Source organism: Panulirus ornatus, chromosome 48 (genome assembly GCF_036320965.1).
Source record: "Panulirus ornatus isolate Po-2019 chromosome 48, ASM3632096v1, whole genome shotgun sequence".
NCBI lineage: Eukaryota > Metazoa > Arthropoda > Malacostraca > Decapoda > Palinuridae > Panulirus > Panulirus ornatus.
In genome coordinates this window covers 13,487,328-13,507,676 of record NC_092271.1, presented here as the reverse complement: position 1 = coordinate 13,507,676, position 20,349 = coordinate 13,487,328, and the positions used below count along the sequence as shown (strand labels likewise).

The 20,349-nt window shown below is 46.4% G+C and overlaps 1 protein-coding gene across 1 annotated transcript; it reads left to right on the top strand.

Annotated features, from left to right (window-relative positions):
• Positions 1–4,360: 4,360 nt before the first annotated feature.
• Positions 4,361–18,017, top strand: LOC139764107 (innexin inx1-like). Its single transcript, XM_071690601.1, has 7 exons — positions 4,361–4,447; positions 6,941–7,004; positions 7,761–7,971; positions 10,476–10,703; positions 11,431–11,658; positions 14,237–14,418; positions 16,984–18,017. The coding sequence occupies exons 2-7, from the start codon at positions 6,958–6,960 to the stop codon at positions 17,162–17,164; spliced, it is 1,077 nt and encodes a 358-aa protein (XP_071546702.1). The 5' UTR covers positions 4,361–4,447; positions 6,941–6,957; the 3' UTR covers positions 17,165–18,017.
• Positions 18,018–20,349: the final 2,332 nt, after the last annotated feature.

The window sequence follows — 20,349 nt, the reverse complement described above, 5'->3', positions numbered from 1 at the left end:
TACCTCGCAAACGCGGGAGACAGCGACAAAGTATAAAAAAAAAAAAAAAAAAAAAAACATTTTATCAAGAGCGCCTCGGCTGAGCCCAGACCTGGAGCCTTCAACACAGAGGATAAAAAACAAAAACTATTGCCTCATTTGTCATCTTTACTTCAACACCAGCACTACCCAGGTCTCCCCTGCTGCTACACACTTGTTCCCTGACATCGAAGCCCAGACACAAGGATACTCTGGTAAACCTTCACCCACAGTACAGCACACTGACCTCCACTGCTGTGGGGGGTTAGCCATCCTTCCTTACCCACTCTCTCTCTCTCTCTCTCTCTCTCTCTCTCTCTCTCTCTCTCTCTCTCTCTCTCTCTCTCTCTCTCTCTCTCTCTCCCCGTCTTCATTGTCTTTTTTTTTTTTGTCTTCTCTCATTCTCCCTTCACCTTTAGCTCAGTGTCTTTCCTCTCCCACCACCCTTCACCCTCCCTGGTCCTCTGCTCTCCTTCAGTCTCCCTTCGTCCCTCCGCCTCCCTACCTCCGTCTGACCACTGGCCACCTCGCATGATGACCGAAGGGAACCGCTCTTCCTCGCTCTGTCTCCCTCGCCACGTTCGAACCCCCCGTGACTTGTGAGATCATATTAGTGAGGCCTACCTTACTCCTCGTCTCTCCTGCCCAACTCCCCCATCAGAATCTCTCCTGCCCCCTCGCCCCAGATGGATCGTTTCTCCCCAGGAAGGATCGTCTCTTCTGTCCCCTCCCCCAGAAGAATCGTCTCATCTGCCCCTTCCCCCATCAGGATCTCTCTTACTCCCTACCCCAGCAGGATCTCTCCTACCCCCTACCCTAGAAGGGTCGAGTCTTCTGTCCCCTCCCCCAGTAGGATCTCTCTTACTCCCTCCCCCAGAAGGATCGTCTCATCTGCCCCCTCCCCAAGCAGGATCTCTCTTACCCCCTACCCCAGCAGGATCTCTCCTACCTCCTCCCCCAGAAGAATTGTCTTCTCTATCCCCCTTTCCCCAAGAAGAATTTCTCCTACCCCATCCCCCAGCAGGACCGCCCACACAGGCAATAACCAACGCCCCACCGACGGAAATCATTATAAAGTGACGCCACACAAAGTCGCAGGCTCCCGAAAACTTTATGTAAGACCAGATTATCTTGTCAGCCTGATAAGATAGACGAGCTGTGAGTCAAATTGTCCCAAGCACTTCCTGACAGTGAGGCAAATTACTTGTCTCACTTGCTTCACTCGTCTGTCTCACTTGCCTCATCTACTCGCCCACCTGTCTCATCCTTCTCTTACCCCCCCCCCCCCTTCCCTCACTTGCCTCATCTACTCACTCGTCTCACCTGCTTCACCTCACAAAAAAATCTTCACTTTCCTCACGTATCTACATGACAAATGCACCTAGTTTTCCATGACTATTGCTTCCTCAGTAATCTGAAAGAACTAGAGGGATACAGAGTGCGGTGAGTCTCATCCGTTCCGACCAGTAAACACTGGTTAGACTCGGATAAATGAGCCAAGCTGAAGAGTTGTTAGACGAAAGCGTAGAGCAGAATGTTTTCTGAAGCACCTACTGACGGACGCGACCGCTAACTACGGTGGACGCTGACGATGGCGAACGCTGACGACGAGAGACACCGACGATGACGCCCGCTGGTTGGCTGATAGGCTATTTGGCCCTTAGACCTAACGACTGCTGAGGTTATCAAGGCCGTCGTCTTTCAAGATGTAATCCCCAACTCAAATAAATCAGAACATTCGAATGATATACAAGTGTTCAAGACCACAAACGATGTTTGCAGACTGGGGCGTCTCCTTGACTCCGACGCATCCTTATATAAGCCATCTAACTTCTAAGTTACTGACGAAAACACAATGTGGCATGAGAGAATGTTCATTGTGATACCTGGGTCGCATTTCTTGCCAATATTGTACCACAAAGAGTGAGCTAATACTCTCACATTCCGATACGTAAGATGTGTCACTCATAAAACCCACAGAATCATAAGCCTGAGATACGAGGTCTTATCAGACGTTCCCAGATAAGGCAGTCGGTCCAGTAACTGTACCATAAGGTTTATCATGATGTTCTTTATCACCTCTTCCTCCTTCTGCCCATTGTTCTTGCTTACTTTTTATCATATAAAGATATTAGTAAGAGTTCTCAGAAGAAATATAAATTGGCAACATTTTCTGTTGGTCATACGATGGTAACTTTAGAAAACGGAAGTAATCGGGTCGTCTCGATCATGTGCATCATCTCACTTGAGAACGAATGACCAACTGACTGATTCATTAGTTGTGACCGTCGGTATGACGTAGGTTATACGAACCTAACGTACTCCGTCGGAATAACGTAGGTTGTACGTACCTAACGCTCACCGTCGGAGACGTAGGTTGAACGTACCTAACGCACACCGTCGGAGACGTAGGTTGTACGTACCTAACGCACACCGTCAGAATAACGTAGGTTGTCCGTACCTAACGTACTCCATCGGAATAACGTAAGTTGTCCGTACCTAACGTACTCCGTCGGAATAACGTAAGTTGTACGTACCTAACTTACACCGTCGGAATAACGTAGTTGTACGTACCTAACGTACACAGTCGGAATAACGTAGGCTGTACGTACCTAACGTACAAAGTCGAAGACGTAGGTTGTACGTACCTAACGTACACCGTCGGAGACGTAGGTTGTACGTACTTAACGTACACCGTCGGAGACGTAGGTTGTACGTACCTAACGTACAAAGTCGAAGAAGTAGGTTGTACGTACCTAACGTACACCGTCGGAGACGTAGGTTGTACGTACCTAACGTACACCGTCAGAGACGTAGGTTGTACGTATCTAACTGACAACGTCGGAAAGACATAGGTTGTACGTACCTAACTTACACCGTCGGAAAGACGTAGGTTGTACGTACCTAACGTACAGCGTCGGAGACGTAGGTTGTACGTACCTAACGTACAAAGTCGAAGAAGTAGGTTGTACGTACCTAACGTACACCGTGGGAGACGTAGGTTGTACCTACCTAACGTACATCGTCGGAGACGTAGGTTGTACGGACCTAACGTACACCGTCAGAGACGTAGGTTGTACGTACCTAACGTACACCGTCGGAGAGACGTAGGTTGTACGTACCTAACGTACACCGTCGAAAAGGCGTAGGTTGTACGTACCTAACGTACACCGTCGAAAAGGCGTAGGTTGTACGTACCTAAGGTACACCGTCGAAGAGACGTAGGTTGTACGTACCTAACGTACACCGTCGAAAAGGCGTAGGTTGTACGTACCTAACGTACACCGTCGAAAAGACGTAGGTTGTACGTACCTAACGTACACCGTCGAAAAGACGTAGGTTGTACGTACCTAACGTACACCGTCGAAAAGACGTAGGTTGTACGTACCTAACGTACACCGTCGGAATAACGTAGGTTGTACGTACCTAACGTACACCGTCGGAAAGACGTAGGTTGTACGTACCTAACGTACACCGTCGGAATAACGTAGGTTGTACGTACCTAACGTACACCGTCGGAATAACGTAGGTTGTACGTACCTAACGTACACCGTCGGAATAACGTAGGTTGTACGTACCTAACGTACACCGTCGGAGACGTAGGTTGTACGTACCTAACGTACACCGTCGGAATAACGTAGGTTGTACGTACCTAACGTACATCGTCGGAATAACGTAGGTTGTACGCACCTAACGTACACCGTCGGAATAACGTAGGTTGTACGTACCTAACGTACATCGTCGGAATAACGTAGGTTGTACGTACCTAACGTACATCGTCGGAATAACGTAGGTTGTACGTACCTAACGTACACCGTCGGAAATGTAGGTTGTACGTACCTGATAACGTCAGGTTTAACTATCATTCTATGATAAGTTCTACTGATGGATAACTTGTACCTAAGGTATTGTACCTGTCACTGTACCCCCATTACTGGTCAACTTGTACCTAAGGTATTGTACCTCTCACTGTACCCCATTACTAGTCAACTTGTACCTAAGGTACTGTACCTGTCACCGTGCCCACATTACTGGTCAACTTGTACCTAAGGTACTGTACCTGTCACTGTACCCCTATTACTGGTCAACTTGTACCTAAGGTACTGTACCTCTCACTGTACCCCATTACTGGTCAACTTGTACCCGAGACACTGTACCTGTTACTGTACCCTCCACCACTGGTCGTTAACTTGTACCTTAATCGCTGTATCCATCCCCCCCCCCCCCACAACTACCGGTCGTTAGCTCATACTAGACGCACTGTAACGCTGGTGGTGTCAGATAAAGTCTTTGTATGGCGGTAGAGAGAAGTGTAATCAGGCAACACAATGCTATCTGATAACCCCCCCGTGTGTGGCAGCGCACATTCATCTCACAGTCATACCGAGGCGTCCGAGGTGACCACTACGATCCGTGTCTCTCCCGTAAGGTCAGTTCATCTTCAGGTTGGGCGCACAAGGGACTACCATGCTACTAGGATCATGGCCAGTTGATGTTACCAGTTCGTCTACATCTGCTCTTGCTTGACGGAACCGCTCGAGAACCTCGCCTCGTAGATGGAAATATAAAGAGTTAACTGATAACCTCACAGACCTTCAGTTGATTTTCTTCGCCCTTAGAAGAACTTTGACGATATATATAAGCAACATTATCTTCCCCAAATCTGTTTGCTTGGCGTCATATTGTATGAAGTATATACAAGGGGGGAGAATTCTTGGCATACTGATATTCAATGACGTGTTTAGATACGCTCAGCTTACGTGTCGCTGAGCGAATACTATAGAGCAGTGAGGCTGTGAGACACTACCTCACTAACAACACACACACACACACACACACACACACACACACACACACAACGCATGGGCCTTCCTCCCGTATTTGAAAAAAAAAAAAGATATAGTAGAGAAACTTATTTGTTCCCTGCCAGTCATATGCTTCCTTTTCAACGGTTCCACACACACAAAAAAAAGAGGTGGACTGCTGAATGTGAAGCATGAGGGACCAACGTTGGACCTCGCTGAAGTAAAACAATCTTACCAACTCTGGACCACCAACCACCACCGGCCCTCAATGAAGCTAAGTAATATTGCCAACGCTGGGCTTACGTCAAGCTACGTGAGATGATAGTTTCACTGTGTGGTATAACTGGATGTGAGGTACATGGTGTACCTGCTGCATGTGAGGCTCCCGGCGCACCTACATGTGAGGTACCTGGTATAGCTACTAGTGAAGTACCTGGTATAGCTACATGTGAGGTACCTGGTATAGCTATATGTGAGGTACCTGGTATAGCTACATATGAGGTACCTGGTATAGCTATGTGAGGTACCTGGTATAGCTACATGTGAGGTACCTGGTATAGCTACATGTGAGGTACCTGGTATAGCTACATGTGAGGTACCTGGTATAGCTACATATGAGGTACCTGGTATAGCTATATGTGAGGTACCTGGTATAGCTACATGTGAGGTACCTGGTATAGCTACATGTGAGGTACCTGGTATAGCTACATGCGAGGTACCTGATATAACTATATGTGAGGTACCTGGTATAGCTATGTGAGGTGCCTGGCATGGCCACATGTGAGGTACCTGGTATAGTTACATGTGAGGCTTCCGGTGCAGCCACATGTGAGGTACCTTGTATAGCTATATGTGAGGTACCTGGTATAGCTTCATGTGAGGTACCTGGTATAGTTATATGTGACAAACCTGGTATAGCTACATGTGAGGTACCTGGTACAGCTACATATGAGATACCTGGTATAGCTATGTGAGGTACCTGGCATAGCTACATGTAAGGTTCCTGGTACAACTACATGTGAGGTACTTGGTATACCTTCATGTGAGGTACATGGTATAGCTATATGTGAGGTACCTGATATAGTTACATGTGAGGCTTCCGGTGCAGCCACATGTGAGGTACCTGGTATAGCATTGTGAGGTACCTGATATAGCTACATGCGAGGTATCTGGTATCGCTACTTGTGAAGTACCAGGTACCGCTATGTATGAATTACCTGGTGGGTACAACGCTCACAGACGAACAAACTCGCACATGCACTATGTCGATATTGCCATAAACTTTGTATTCATGAAACAGAAATATAGAAACAGAATATAGAAATGAATCAGGATTCCACAGGTGTACAAAGTGGACATTTCTATGACCTTTTATAGGGTTTTAGGAAGAGGGAAAGACGAAAGAAGGAAGAAAAATGCCATATTTTAGCTATTCAAGGGAAGGAGGAAGGTATCATACTGGTCTATCCTCGAGTGGCCGGTCTGGACACAGAAACTACGGGAAGCAGCAACGGCCGTGAGGGAACGGACACACGCACAAACCTCGCGAGAACAATGGCCAAAATAACGCAAAGATGTTCATATTTCACAGACTCGGGCGTTAATCATGGATTCATGTGCTTATGAAATTGTATAAACTGATTTCCCCCGAAGTAGAAATTCGGGTTGGTGGAACTACATAAGAACCGTACGGAACCTACCTGGGCTTCTCTTTATGATAATATCATATGGCCAAACCTTTGATAGGTTCGAATGCCATCGAGATAATTCTGAACACATACGATGGACAAGACGACGCAAAAAAACGTCTGAGTTCCTCAGAAATGTTCTAGCAGCATCCAGATGGCAGCACCTTTGATCCTGAACCAATCAAAACAACAAAACCTCGAACCCGCTTGGCCGGAGGTAGGAACCAAACATCTCCTGACTGAGCTTGTACGTACGTGATTCGTTGTTATCTTAGCGCCTCTCAACCTGCAAGATTAGATGTTGTCTTCACTAGAGCAGAGCTTTGTTTACTGACCACCAACCCTCCAGCTACGTGAGTATTTATTTCTTGTATCATAATATGAACTGAACTTTCTCAGCGCAACAGTGACGCCTTTTCTTGTCTCCAGATCATCCAGACATCACGATGTTTGAGGTGTTTGACGGCCTGAAGAAGCACATACACACATCTGGGTGAGTTAAAACCAGTCTTTGTATCAAGAGTTAACTATCATTGTACCCGTATATTTTCTTAGGCACTCTTACCGTATCTATTGCTACTGTTACACGTTCACAACCAGGTCAGCTGCTTTCATCATCATCACTGGATTCAGTGGTCACAAGAATCTTAATAACTGTCGTAATTTGTCTGTTCCCATCACAAGGACAAAAAAGAATCTGAAACACTATTTCTCTATAGATTTCCATTATGCATGATCATATATCCTTCTTTGCCATCTTTATTCTAATTCTTCAGGGTTCCTCAGTGGACCATTTGCCCCATATGAATCTGTGCAAGAGTTCTCGGTAATCTATGTGATCATTCACATCATTTTATCATACTCTTCATGTAGTCTACCTTCCGTATGTCACTCTACTCATTCCTCGCCTTTTTGTATGTTTAACACCGGCTGGCTGTTGTACCCACCATATCTATTTCAACAATATTTACCCACAATGTCGCAAGTTACGCTCCAGGTTTATGTTTACGAGATTCTTTGATGACACGACTTGCAACATCAGGAACCTTTTGTCCCACAAGATGACTCAGAAATCCGGACTTATATTCAATATTCAAACTCCTTGCCATGGACTTACATATACACACCCGTGCCATGAGTGAATGGTGACTTTCTCCTACGAGTCCAGAGTTTGGAGACGCTCAATATATACGTATCACCACAGTACATGTGAACTCGATTTCTTAACCTCGAATATTTTCCTGACCAGGGCGACCAAACCCAAAGTGTCCTCCCTGCTGTTCTCCTCGGCCAAGCTGTGTATGCTGATCACCCTCCTGGCCTGCGTGCTGGTCACCGCCAAGAACTACATCGGAGACAACATCAAATGCATCACAGGCTTCGAGAAGCAAGAGCACAAAGCTATAGAGACCTACTGTTTCATCGCCTCGACCTTCACCCTAGTCGACCTGAACGCTGAGGTCAGTGGTTAGCTCCGAGTATGACACCTCTTGTTTTCAGACCTTAAGTTATGATTCTGATCACAGGCTGTTGTGTGTGTGTGTGTGCGTGTGTGTGTATCTTGAATTATACAGTGTATATCTGTGAAAGCTGCTGCATCTCGAACAGAGCTGTATATCACTACGGTGAACAAGAAAGTAGACCTGCAGTAACAGGAGAAAACGCAGGGAAAGCTCCTCTGCTGATTTTACATAAACGCCTTAGTAGTGGCGCTTGTGGCATTCAGCGAGAGAGAGAGAATACGAGGATTCCCCAGTCAGAGAAGCCGGTGCATGATGAGGAGGCACCAGCCGGACCCTGACAGCACGAAAGGCCGTTCACTTGCTGGAGACGTCAGCAGTGTGGGAGGATCTAGCGACACAGGAGGCAGTGCCCAAAGGACCTCTCCAGGCGCTACATGAAGGGGATGATGCCAGTGTTCGTTGGAGTGCAGGTCTGGCCCTCCTTATAGTGCCATGTGAGCCTTGTGCCACACCACTGGCCTTGTGGGTCTTCATAGAGAAACCTACACAAGCAGACTGCAGCAATCCTACATCGAAAGATACTTAAAGAAGTAGAAGTGACTTCCCCCATCACCCCCTGCCGTCAAGAACTTCCGTAATGAGACGTGACACTGACGTACAGTATTGTGAGTTACGACACCCACGTACTGCATTGTGAGACGTGATGCTCACGAGGATTACTGCGAGACGTGACGCTCACGTGGAGTACTGCGAGACGTGACGCTTACGTGGAGTATTGGGAGACGTGACTCTTACGTGGAGTATTGCGAGACGTGACGCTGACGTGGAGTATTGTTAGACGTGACACACGGACAGTATTGTGAAACATGATGCTCAGTACGATACTGAAAATACATATGATAATGTCAGATGGATTTATCCTTATTAACTTCAATATTCCGTAGATATCCAACGTCCTTTCACGGAATTCCATGATTTCATTTATCGACACAAGGACTCTGTGTGTCTCTGTAATACAGAACAATTTAAACGTCTTTATAATCGTTTACAGGATGCAATACTACAGGATCGTTCCTTCTTCTAAAACAGTTTCTATGATAAGTTCATATATGTATATCGAGACTAAAAGTCCTTGATAGTCTTCATAAAAGAATGTTGGAACTCGAAGCGTAGATTCAAACACTCACAGAGAGACCTTCAGAGAATAAATACAGTGAAGGTATCCAGGCCGGCGAGATAAGATAGGAAGAGAGTGTCTGTTGATACACCACACCTTAGCCCGCCTGACAATGTCTGGTGATAGCCCCAGTCTAGTCCACCTGATATTGTCTAGTGTTAGCCACAGCTTAGCCTATCTACTGGTGATAGCCACAACTGAACGACTACAGCTTAGCAAGTCTAACAATGTCTGATGATAGCCACAGCCTAGTATGCCAGCTAATGACTGATGACGCACAGTTTATTTCCAAACTGTTGTCATAAACGGTCTCTGATGTTTCGTGCTTTGAGTTGGGTTGAAGAATGGACATTTTGTTGCATTAGTGTGTCATAAATCCTCCCCCTTGTCCGTGTTGTCTGCATTGTCCTTGGGCTGTGTAATTACAGAAAGGAAAATGGAAGGAACTGGGCGCAAGTTTAGGGTCTTCGATTGAGGAATGGCTGAGTACTTGTGCGTGCTTGTTTCCTAAGCCATTGCTGCATGTCCATAGTTATATGCGTGTGATATATATATATATATATATATATATATATATATATATATATATATATATATATATATATATATATATATATATATATATTATCCCTGGGGATAGGGGAGAAAGAATACTTCCCACGTATTCCCTGCGTGCCGTAGAAGGCGACTAAAAGGGGAGGGAGCGGGGGGCTGGAAATCCTCCCCTCTCAATTTTTTTTAATTTTCCAAAAGAAGGAACAGAGAAGGGGGCCAGGTGAGGATATTTCCTCAATGGCCCAGTCCTCTGTTCTTAACGCTACCTCGCTAATGCGGGAAATGGCGAATAGTTTGAAAAAAAAAAAAAAAAAATATATATATATATATATATATATATATATATATATATATATATATATATATATATATATATATATATATATGGCGTCCTAGCTTCGTCTCTTCGATGCGTATCAACTGACTGTTATATTTCTCTCTTGTGTGTCCCCTGATGATGTGATTATTATACGAAAGTGCACTTGGGAACTTATCGTGTTTCATTTTCCCCGTGGACTCATAGGAATATATATATATATATATATATATATATATATATATATATATATATATATATATATATATAGATAGATAGATAGATAGATAGATAGATAGATAGATAGAGAGAGAGAGAGAGAGAGAGAGAGAGAGAGAGAGAGAGAGAGAGAGAGAGAGAGAGAGAGAGAGAGAGAGTTGAGTGGAAGAAAAAAAAATTACCGAAAGAGCAGTACGGAGTTATGACTGAACCAAGCCGCCTCCCTCCCTGCAGACGCCGCACCCTGGCGTAGGACCCAACACTAAGATGACTGAGGAGGGAGTCATAGAGGAGGCGGAGAACAGGAGGCACGCCTACTACCAGTGGGTGCCCATGGTGCTCGTCCTCCAGGCCGTTATCTACTACTTCCCCATCTGGATCTGGCACAGGATTGACAAGGGCTTCTTCGAGGCGACCATCTGCCACCTGGACAAGGTCCACATCGGTGACATCTCCAAGAATGTGAGTATATCAACAAACACAATGTGTTTACTGAGGCCGTTTGAACCACGAGACAGTTGATCCTTATATAGCAACTCTCTTAATGGGATGTTCTAGTGAGGGACTGGGTGTTGTCCGTATCTACAACTCCTTTTCACTCGCACACTCGTGATTTGTGTCTTACAGGATGATATTCATCATTATAATAGACCCACACTCTCACCGCCTCACCTTCGGTACGTTGCATTTGTCGTATCAGATTTCACCGACAGTGTAACCGGGCGAAGCTGGGGTCTTGTCTGTGGATCATAACAGTTCTGAGCACCTCGTGTTTCTCTCAAGATCAGCATCATAATAGATACATTCAAGCGTTATTATCATAATTCTTATGCTGCAGTAATTTGGTGTAGGTTTCCTACCTGACAACTTTGTATGTGAATTGTGGTAGACTTGTGATACCTCAGGTCATCTTAGTACGTTGTGTTATGATCTGCAGCAACTGTCCTCACTTCACATGTTTTCATCCACGATCCTTTTGCACACATTTCTTTTTTTCGCACCATGAATATGTATTATGGTCAAATTTTTGTAAAAAAAAAAAAAAATTGTCAAGAACAGACAGATTTTCCATCTTCCTTTTCTACGCCAGTTACCTCGTCGTCATAACCGTCCACGTGGAGAATTCTCAGCCTGATAAGTTCTCATTCACCTTGTACTCAATAGCACGTTCATATGTCCTCCTCTGCAGATCGAGAGTTCGTCACAATACTTCGCCAGTTCGCTCACCACCCACAGGAGCTACGGATTAGGCTTCCTGCTGTGTGAGTGTCTAACTTGCGCGATATCAATGGGCAATCTCTTTTTCACCAACACCTTCCTGGGCGGAGAGTTCTTCCAGTTTGGTCCTGCGGCCCTCAAGTACCTGGGCAGCGACGCTACAGACCCTAACAATCCACTCAACGAGATCTTCCCAAAGGTAAGCTTCTACCCACCCACACACCTCTGTCCATGCCTTTACCTACCCACCCAAACACCTCTGTCCATGCCTTTACCTACCCACCCACACACCTCTGTCCATGCCTTTACCTACCCACCCACACACCTCTGTCCATGCCCTTGCCTACCCACCCACACACCTCTGTCCATGCCTTTACCTACCCACCCACACACCTCTGTCCATGCCTTTACCTACCCACCCACACACCTTTGTCCATGCCTTTACCTACCCACCAACACACCTCTGTCCATGCCTTTACCTACCCACCAACACACCTCTGTCCATGCCTTTACCTACCCACCAACACACCTCTGTCCATGCCTTTACCTACCCACCAACACACCTCTGTCCATGCCCTTACCTACCCACCCACACACCTCTGTCCATGCCCTTACCTAACCACCCACACACCTCTGTCCATGCCATTACCTACCCACCCACACACTTCTGTCCATGCCCTTAACTACCCACCCAAACACTTCTGTCCATGCCCTTACCTACCCACCCACACACCTCTGTCCATGCCCTTACCTACCACCCACCTCACCCTTTCATCTAAGCCCGCACTTGTCTGTACCTGTATCCAGCTATGACACTCCTACCAAGCGCATGCTCATGGACCCCCAAGACCTCACCTGACCTCATCATTCACGTGACTGCTAACACTCATAACCACCCACGACTTTACCAACACTCACAACCATCCACGTCCTCACCAACACTCACAACCATCCACGTCCTCACCAACACTCATAACCACCCATGACCTTACCAACACTCACAACCATCCACGTCCTCACCAACACTCACAACCATCCACGTCCTCACCAACACTCATAACCACCCACGACCTTACCAACACTCACAACCATCCACTTCCTCACCAACACTCACAACCATCCACGTCCTCACCAACACTCATAACCACCCACGACCTTACCAACACTCACAACCATCCACTTCCTCACCAACACTCACAACCATCCACGTCCTCACCAACACTCATAACCACCCACGACCTTACCAACACTCACAACCATCCACTTCCTCACCAACACTCATAACCACCCACGACCTTACCAACACTCACAACCATCCACTTCCTCACCAACACTCATAACCACCCACGACCTTACCAACACTCATAACCACCCTCGACCTTACCAACACTCACAACCATCCACTTCCTCACCAACACTCATAACCACCCACGACCTTACCAACACTCATAACCACCCACGACCTTACCAACACTTATAACCACCCACGACCTTACCAACACTCACAACCATCCACTTCCTCACCAACACTCATAACCACCCACGACCTTACCAACACTCACAACCATCCACTTCCTCACCAATACTCACAACCATCCACTTCCTCACCAACACTCACAGCCATCCACGTCCTCACCAACACTCACAGCCACCCACGTCCTCACCAACACTCACAACCATCCACGTCTTTATCAACAGTCACAACCATCCACGTCCTTACCAACACTCACAACCATCCACGTCCTTACCAACACTCACAACCATCCACGTCCTTACCAACACTCACAGCCACCCACGTCCTCACCAACACTCACAACCATCCATGTCCTTACCAACACTCACAACCATCCACGTCCTCACCAACACTCACAGCCACCCACGTCCTCACCAACACTCACAACCATCCACGTCCTCACCAACACTCACAGCCACCCACGTCCTCACCAACACTCACAACCATCCGCGTCCTCACCAACACTCACAACCACCCACGTCCTCACCAACACTCACAACCATCCATGTCCTCACCAACACTCACAACCATCCACGTCCTCACCAACACTCACAACCATCCGCGTCCTCACCAACACTCACAACCACCCACGTCCTCACCAACACTCACAACCATCCACGTCCTCACCAACACTCACAACCATCCGCGTCCTCACCAACACTCACAACCATCCACGTCCTCACCAACACTCACAACCATCCGCGTCCTCACCAACACTCACAACCATCCACGTCCTCACCAACACTCACAACCATCCACGTCCTCACCAACACTCACAGCCACCCACGTCCTCACCAACACTCACAACCATCCACGTCCTCACCAACACTCACAACCATCCACGTCCTTACCAACACTCACAGCCACCCACGTCCTCACCAACACTCACAACCATCCACTTCCTCACCAACACTCACAACCACCCACGTCCTCACCAACACTCACAACCATCCACGTCCTTACCAACACTCACAACTACACACGTCCTCACTAACACTCACAACCATCCACGTCCTCACCAACACACAACCATCCACGTCCTTGCCAACACACGTCCTCACTAACACTCACAACCATCCACGTCCTCACCTACACACAACCGGTAATTCACGTCCTAAGCTTCCTATAGTTACTCTAACGAATAACTATTCTGTTCTTGTTGAATGTATGTGCTATATTTAGCGTACGTAGTGTAGGCAGTAACACACAGAGCATTAAGCCTGCCGCAGCCAGCAGCTAAGGCCTGACCTGACCTCGTCCACAGGTGGCCAAATGTACGTGGCACAAGTTCGGTGCGTCCGGCACCATCCAGAAGTTCGATTCGATGTGTGTGTTGCCGCTGAACATCGTCAACGAGAAGACGTACATCTTCCTGTGGGTGGTGTACATCATCACCGCCGCCATCTGTGGCTTCGTCCTCCTCCTCCACATCCTCCTCTTCCTCTTGTGAGTCTCCTTTTCCTTCTGCGAATGCCGACGGTAGTGAAGGAGTGCACTGTGGCTGCTGTGGGCGTGATAGTGAGGAAGTGTGCTGTGGGCGTGATAGTAAGGGAGTGCACTGTGGCTGTTGTGGGCGTGATAGTAAGGGAGTGCACTGTGGCTGTTGTGGGCGTGATAGTAAGGGAGTGCGCTGTGGCTGCTGTGGGCGTGATAGTAAGGGAGTGCGCTGTGGCTGCTGTGGGCGTGATAGTAAGGGAGTGCACTGTGGCTGCTGTGGGCGTGATAGTAAGGGAGTGCACTGTGGCTGCTGTGGGCGTGATAGTAAGGGAGTGCACTGTGGCTGCTGTGGGCGTGATAGTAAGGGAGTGCACTGTGGCTGCTGTGGGCGTGATAGTAAGGGAGTGCACTGTGGCTGCTGTGGGCGTCCTGCTCCCGCGAGCAGTGTGACCAAAAGTCATGTGGGGCTCTGCCGTCAGATGGCGCCAGTCGCCCCAGTCCTCCACTGTCGGGAAACACGGGTCATATTTTCATCTTCGTCTCTGAAACCACCGAGCCAGTCTGAGCCACACCTGGTGGGGATGACCCCGAGATACGTCCACGTCCAGACGTGTGACCAGTTACCCTGACGGAACACCCTAAGATAACCTCTCATACCGATCTAGTCCAGCAGAAGGTGCAAGCTCCTGTGAGCCACTAAGTTATAGGTACCCTCTCTCCCTCCTGTGAGAGGGATCATCTCCCTCCCTTCCTTCTGTGAGTATAATCCTCATATGAGTATTTCCCTCCTGGTGTAGGTGTTGTGTTCATGTGAGATATGCTGGGTTGTCACTGAGAGCCCACTGCTGGCCCGAACAACCTGTTGAAACACAGTTACCACTGGTTGTGTTCCACTTGAGCGTGGGATTTGATGTAACAATTGCACGCATGTTTCAGGTCACATCAGCTGAATGTCGGCAGAAGTATTACTGAACTGTACTGAAGTTTAGATCTGGGGGAAACATTTTCAGTAATAACAGTACTAGTATTACATTTATGTAGCTCCATTAGATTGATAACAGTATTAGTAAAACATTCATATAATTCCATTAGATTAATAACATTTATAGTGTTACATTTACATAATTCCATTAAGACAAATGATAGCACTAGTACGACATTTATATAATTCCATAAATAACACGACTATCATTACATTCATGCAATTCCATTAGACTGATAAAAGTATAAGTGTAACATTCATATAATATTCCATTACATTAAAAAGAACTAATATCATATGTACATAATCCCAGCACGTTAACATAACTCAAAATTCGGAACAGATAAGGTTTGAAACTACACAAGGTAGGATCCATGACAGAATCTGTTCTGAGGCCTAGAACAAAATACGCTTAAACCCAGAAGCTTGACGAGGGGAGGAGGTGGTGTGGGTTCGATCGATTCTCCTCCTCCAAAAGCGAAGTCGGCCTGGACCCACCGAGGCCCAAGTCATGCAGTTAATGCATGGGATGAGATGAGGACTGGCGTAATATCAATACTGTCATCATTATGTGAACACTGTGGTCAATGTGTAAGAATTCTAGTCAGTGTGAACACTGTACCGTTCTTCAGTACGACGGTACGACCCTTGAGCACGACGGCACGACCCTTGAACACGACGGTACGACTCTTGAGCATGACGGTACGACCCTTGAGCACGACGGCACGACCCTTGAACACGACGGTACTACCCTTTGAGCACGACGGTACGACCCTTGAACACGACGGTACGACCCTTGAACACGACGGTACTACCCTTTGAGCACGACGGCACGACCCTTGAACACGACGGTACGACCCTTTGAGCACGACGATACGACCCTGGAACACGACGGTCTGACCCTTGACCACGACGGTACGACCTTTGAGCACGACGGTACGACCCTGGAACACGACGGTCTGACCCTTGACCACGACGGTACGACCTTTGAGCACGACGGTACGACCTTTGAGCACGACGGCACGACCCTTGAGCACGACGGTACAATCTCTCAGCACGACTAACATCCTCCAAGTTGGACGGTTACGACACTTGGGTCCACACCATCTTCATTACCACACTGACTAGTTTTGTTTTCAAAAATAAACCACTTTTGTTTGGAGATCAACAAAATACTGTGTTAACCACAGAATATGGTGACATGCTTATGTCTTTTATGAGTTTGACGCTAGTGAAAGCGTACTCAAGTCTGTGGCCATTTCGTATACTTCCCTTGACAAATTAGTGTAATCATTTACACTGATTCGTTTCGCATTAGCAGTTTAGGCCACACATGGCAGGCTGATAATGTTATAAAATCATGTTCTATGTCTATATGATCAGCTAGTCCTATCCTGCTAAATAGATATACCATTTCTTTCTCCTCAGCTAAACACAGACGATGTATCAATCATCTCTCATCAGTACACACCCGTTGTGTTTGACTTACCTTCTTCACACACACACACACACACACACACACACACACACACACTTCTCTGTCTCTTCCCTGTTGAGATAATGCTATATATACCACCCGATGTTTGCCACAGGCCCAGCGTCCGCAACACCTTCCTGGTGTACCTGGCACACAAACAGATGACCAAGGTGGAGCTGCAGCACGTCCTGCCCAAGTGCAACTACGGCGACTGGTTCCTCATGTACCACTTCAAGAGCAACATGGCCTACTTCGCCAAGTGGGTCTCCGCAGTCAGGGTGGAGTTGAGCAAGTAGGCCAGGGTGACAATCCTGCCTCCTCCTCCTCCTCCATCCTCACCCGGGTCTGCTGTTCCCAACAACAAACAACAATGCGTGTCCTCTGACGTCATGTGAGGCTGGAAGCTCCTCCCACATCACTCCCTAGTGACTTGTGTGGCTAGGTACCTCCTCCCAGATCACTCCTTAGTGAGCTGTGTGGCTGGCAGCTCCTCCCAGATCACTCCTTAGTGAGCTGTGTGGCTGGCAGCCCCTCCCAGATCACTCCCTAGTGAGCTGTGTGGCTGGCAACTCCTCCCGGATCACTTCCTAGTGAGCTGTGTTGGTGATGTAGCCGCAGATATTATATCGGTCGCAGGGGAACACCAAACCCCTGCTCAGCCCTTCCTCTGTCTCTGCAGGTTACCATGATAATCTACTTTTCCTCTGTGGTCTTCCAGTGTAGACGCACATCACGAATTCATGATACTTAAGATAGCTTGTATATGCATATAGGTTCTTGGGTGAGTTCCAAGACTGTGATAGTATAGGAACAGTTTGTTCATAGCAGCTTCCAGGAAAGGCTTTGCTTAAGCTACGAAACTAGGAATCATCATTCAAACCATTAAGACCCACTTTTCCCTTTGACGTCCTTCAATGAAATAAGATAGAAGTCGTGATGTGTATGTTGTAAGTACGTTGTAAGTTATAAGTCATCATTAGAAAATAAGCTTAGATTAAACTGGTTTGCTGAACCAATGTCTTCAGGGATCAGTCAAACTGTTAGTTTATTATATTGAAAAAAATAACTGCATTTGTACCTGCAGATCGTTAGTAGCCTAATTATTATGTAAGAATAATGAATAAAACCGTGCAACGTTTTTATTAAAAAGTATTTCATTGCTCACGTCGATACAATTGATATGTCTTTTCCAGCATACTTTTATTACTAACTGTGAAGGTGTGTTGATGAGGGCGAGAGAGTTCGTGGGAAGAAGACGATAAAAGTGAGACACGTCTAAAGTAAGTGCGAATACCATAGAAACTGTTATAGAAAACGGAAACCTCCTGGATTCTGCCTGATTCTGATGCTAATGAGAGGGATAACTCAGACACGAGCAGTCCCCACCTGTCCCGCAAGACTAGCCCTTCCAACAGACGATTCCCTCCCTCCCTCCCTACTATTTCACCACCATTCATGCTCCTTCTATACCTTTCCTTCTAGTTTGTGTTGACTGCCACTTTGCAAATGCCTCTTATTACAGCTTACGTTTCTGGAAGAGGCAACTGCTTGGTGGTTTCTAGTGTCTCTTCACATGTCTCGTATTTCACCCCAGGATTCTGTTTGAGGGGAGGAGCTTGTGCTTTGTCTAACCCCAACACGCCTGTTGCGCACCATGTTCGTCATGTATCTCCAGTCTTCGACGCCACCTGACTGGAGATGATCTTTCCCGTATATACAAATACTTTTCCCTGCAGTTCACCAAACTTTTAATACCTTACGACAAACTGTGACTTTCTGAATGTCTGCCATTCTATTCAAGGTGCAGTTTATTACGGAACAGCCTTCCAGTTACACCACAAAAATTGGCTAAGTCTTCCTCCATATATATATATATATATATATATATATATATATATATATATATATATATATATATATATATATATATATATATATATATATTTCTTTCTTTTCTTTTAAACTATTTGCCATTTCCCGGGTTTGCAAGAACAGAGGACTGGGCCTTTTTTGGAATATCCTCACCTGGCCCCCTCTGTTCCTTCTTTTGGAAAATTAAATATATATATATATATATATATATATATATATATATATATATATATATATATATATATATATATATATATATATATATATATATATATATTATCATTATTATAGTCGCTGCCCCCCGCGTCAGCGAGGTAGCGCAAGGAAACAGACGAAAAAATGGCCCAACCCACCCACATACACATGTATATACATAAACGCCCACACACGCACATACACATACCTATACTTTTCAACGTATACATACATATATACAAACAGACATATACATATATACACATGTACATATTCATACTTGCTGCCTTCATCCATTCTCGTCACCACCTCGCCCCACATGAAATAGCACCCCATAACCCCGTGCGCGAGCGAGGTATACGCTAGGAAAAGACAACGAAGGCCAGATTCGTTCACACTCAGTCTCTAGCTGCCATGTGTAATGCACCCAAACCACAGCTCCCTTTCCACATCCTGGCCCCACAAAACTTTCCACGGTTTACCCCAGACGCTTCACATGCCCTGGTTCAATCCATTGACAGCACGTCGACTCTGGTACACCACATCGTTCCAATTCACTCTATTCCTTGAACGCCTTTCATTCTCCTGTATGTTCAGGCCCCGATCGCTTAAAATCTTTTTCACTACATTCTTCCACCTCCAATTTGGTCTCCCACTTCTCCTCGTTCCCTCCACCTCCGACACATATATCCTCTTGTCAATCTTTCCTCACTTATTCTCTCATTGTGAACAAACCTTTTCAATATACCGTCTTCTGCTCTCTCAACCACACTCTTTATCACCACACATCTCTCTTACCCCTCCATTATTTACTTGATCAAACCGCCTCACACCACACATTATCCTCAAACATTTCAATTCCAATACATCCACCCTCCTCTGCACAACCCTATCTATAGCCCATGCCTCGCAACCATATAACATTGTTGGAACCACTACTCCTTCAAACACCCATTTTTGCTCTCCGAGATAACGTTCTCGCCTTCTACACATTCTTCAACGCTCCCAGAACCTTCGCCCCCTCCCCCACCCTGTGACTCACCTCCGCTTCCATGGTTCCATCCGCGGCTAAATCCACTCCCATAATATCTAAAACATTTAATTTCCTCCAGTTTTTTATTATTTCCTCATTCAAACTTACCTCCCTAGTTACTTGTCCTTGCTCTTATTCATATTTACTCTCAGTTTTCTTCTTTCGCGTACTTTAACCGAACTCAGTACCAACTTCTGCAGTTTCTCACTTGAATCAGCTACCAGCGATGTATCATCAGCAAACAACAACTGACTCACTTCTCAAGCTCTCATCCACAACAGACTGCACACTTGCCCCTCTCACCAAAACTCTTGCATTCACCTCCCTAACAACCCCAACCATAAACTTATATACAAAATTAAGAGACGGGACAACGTGTGT

Bases quoted from the DNA above. Each gene is read 5' to 3' on its own strand.
- LOC139764107 (XM_071690601.1), top strand. From the start codon at position 6,958: ATGTTTGAGGTGTTTGACGGCCTGAAGAAGCACATACACACATCTGG. The intron at 7,005-7,760 runs GTGAGTTAAAAC...TTTCCTGACCAG, and splicing joins AAGCACATACACACATCTGG to GGCGACCAAACCCAAAGTGT. The intron at 10,704-11,430 runs GTGAGTATATCA...CCTCCTCTGCAG, and splicing joins TCGGTGACATCTCCAAGAAT to ATCGAGAGTTCGTCACAATA.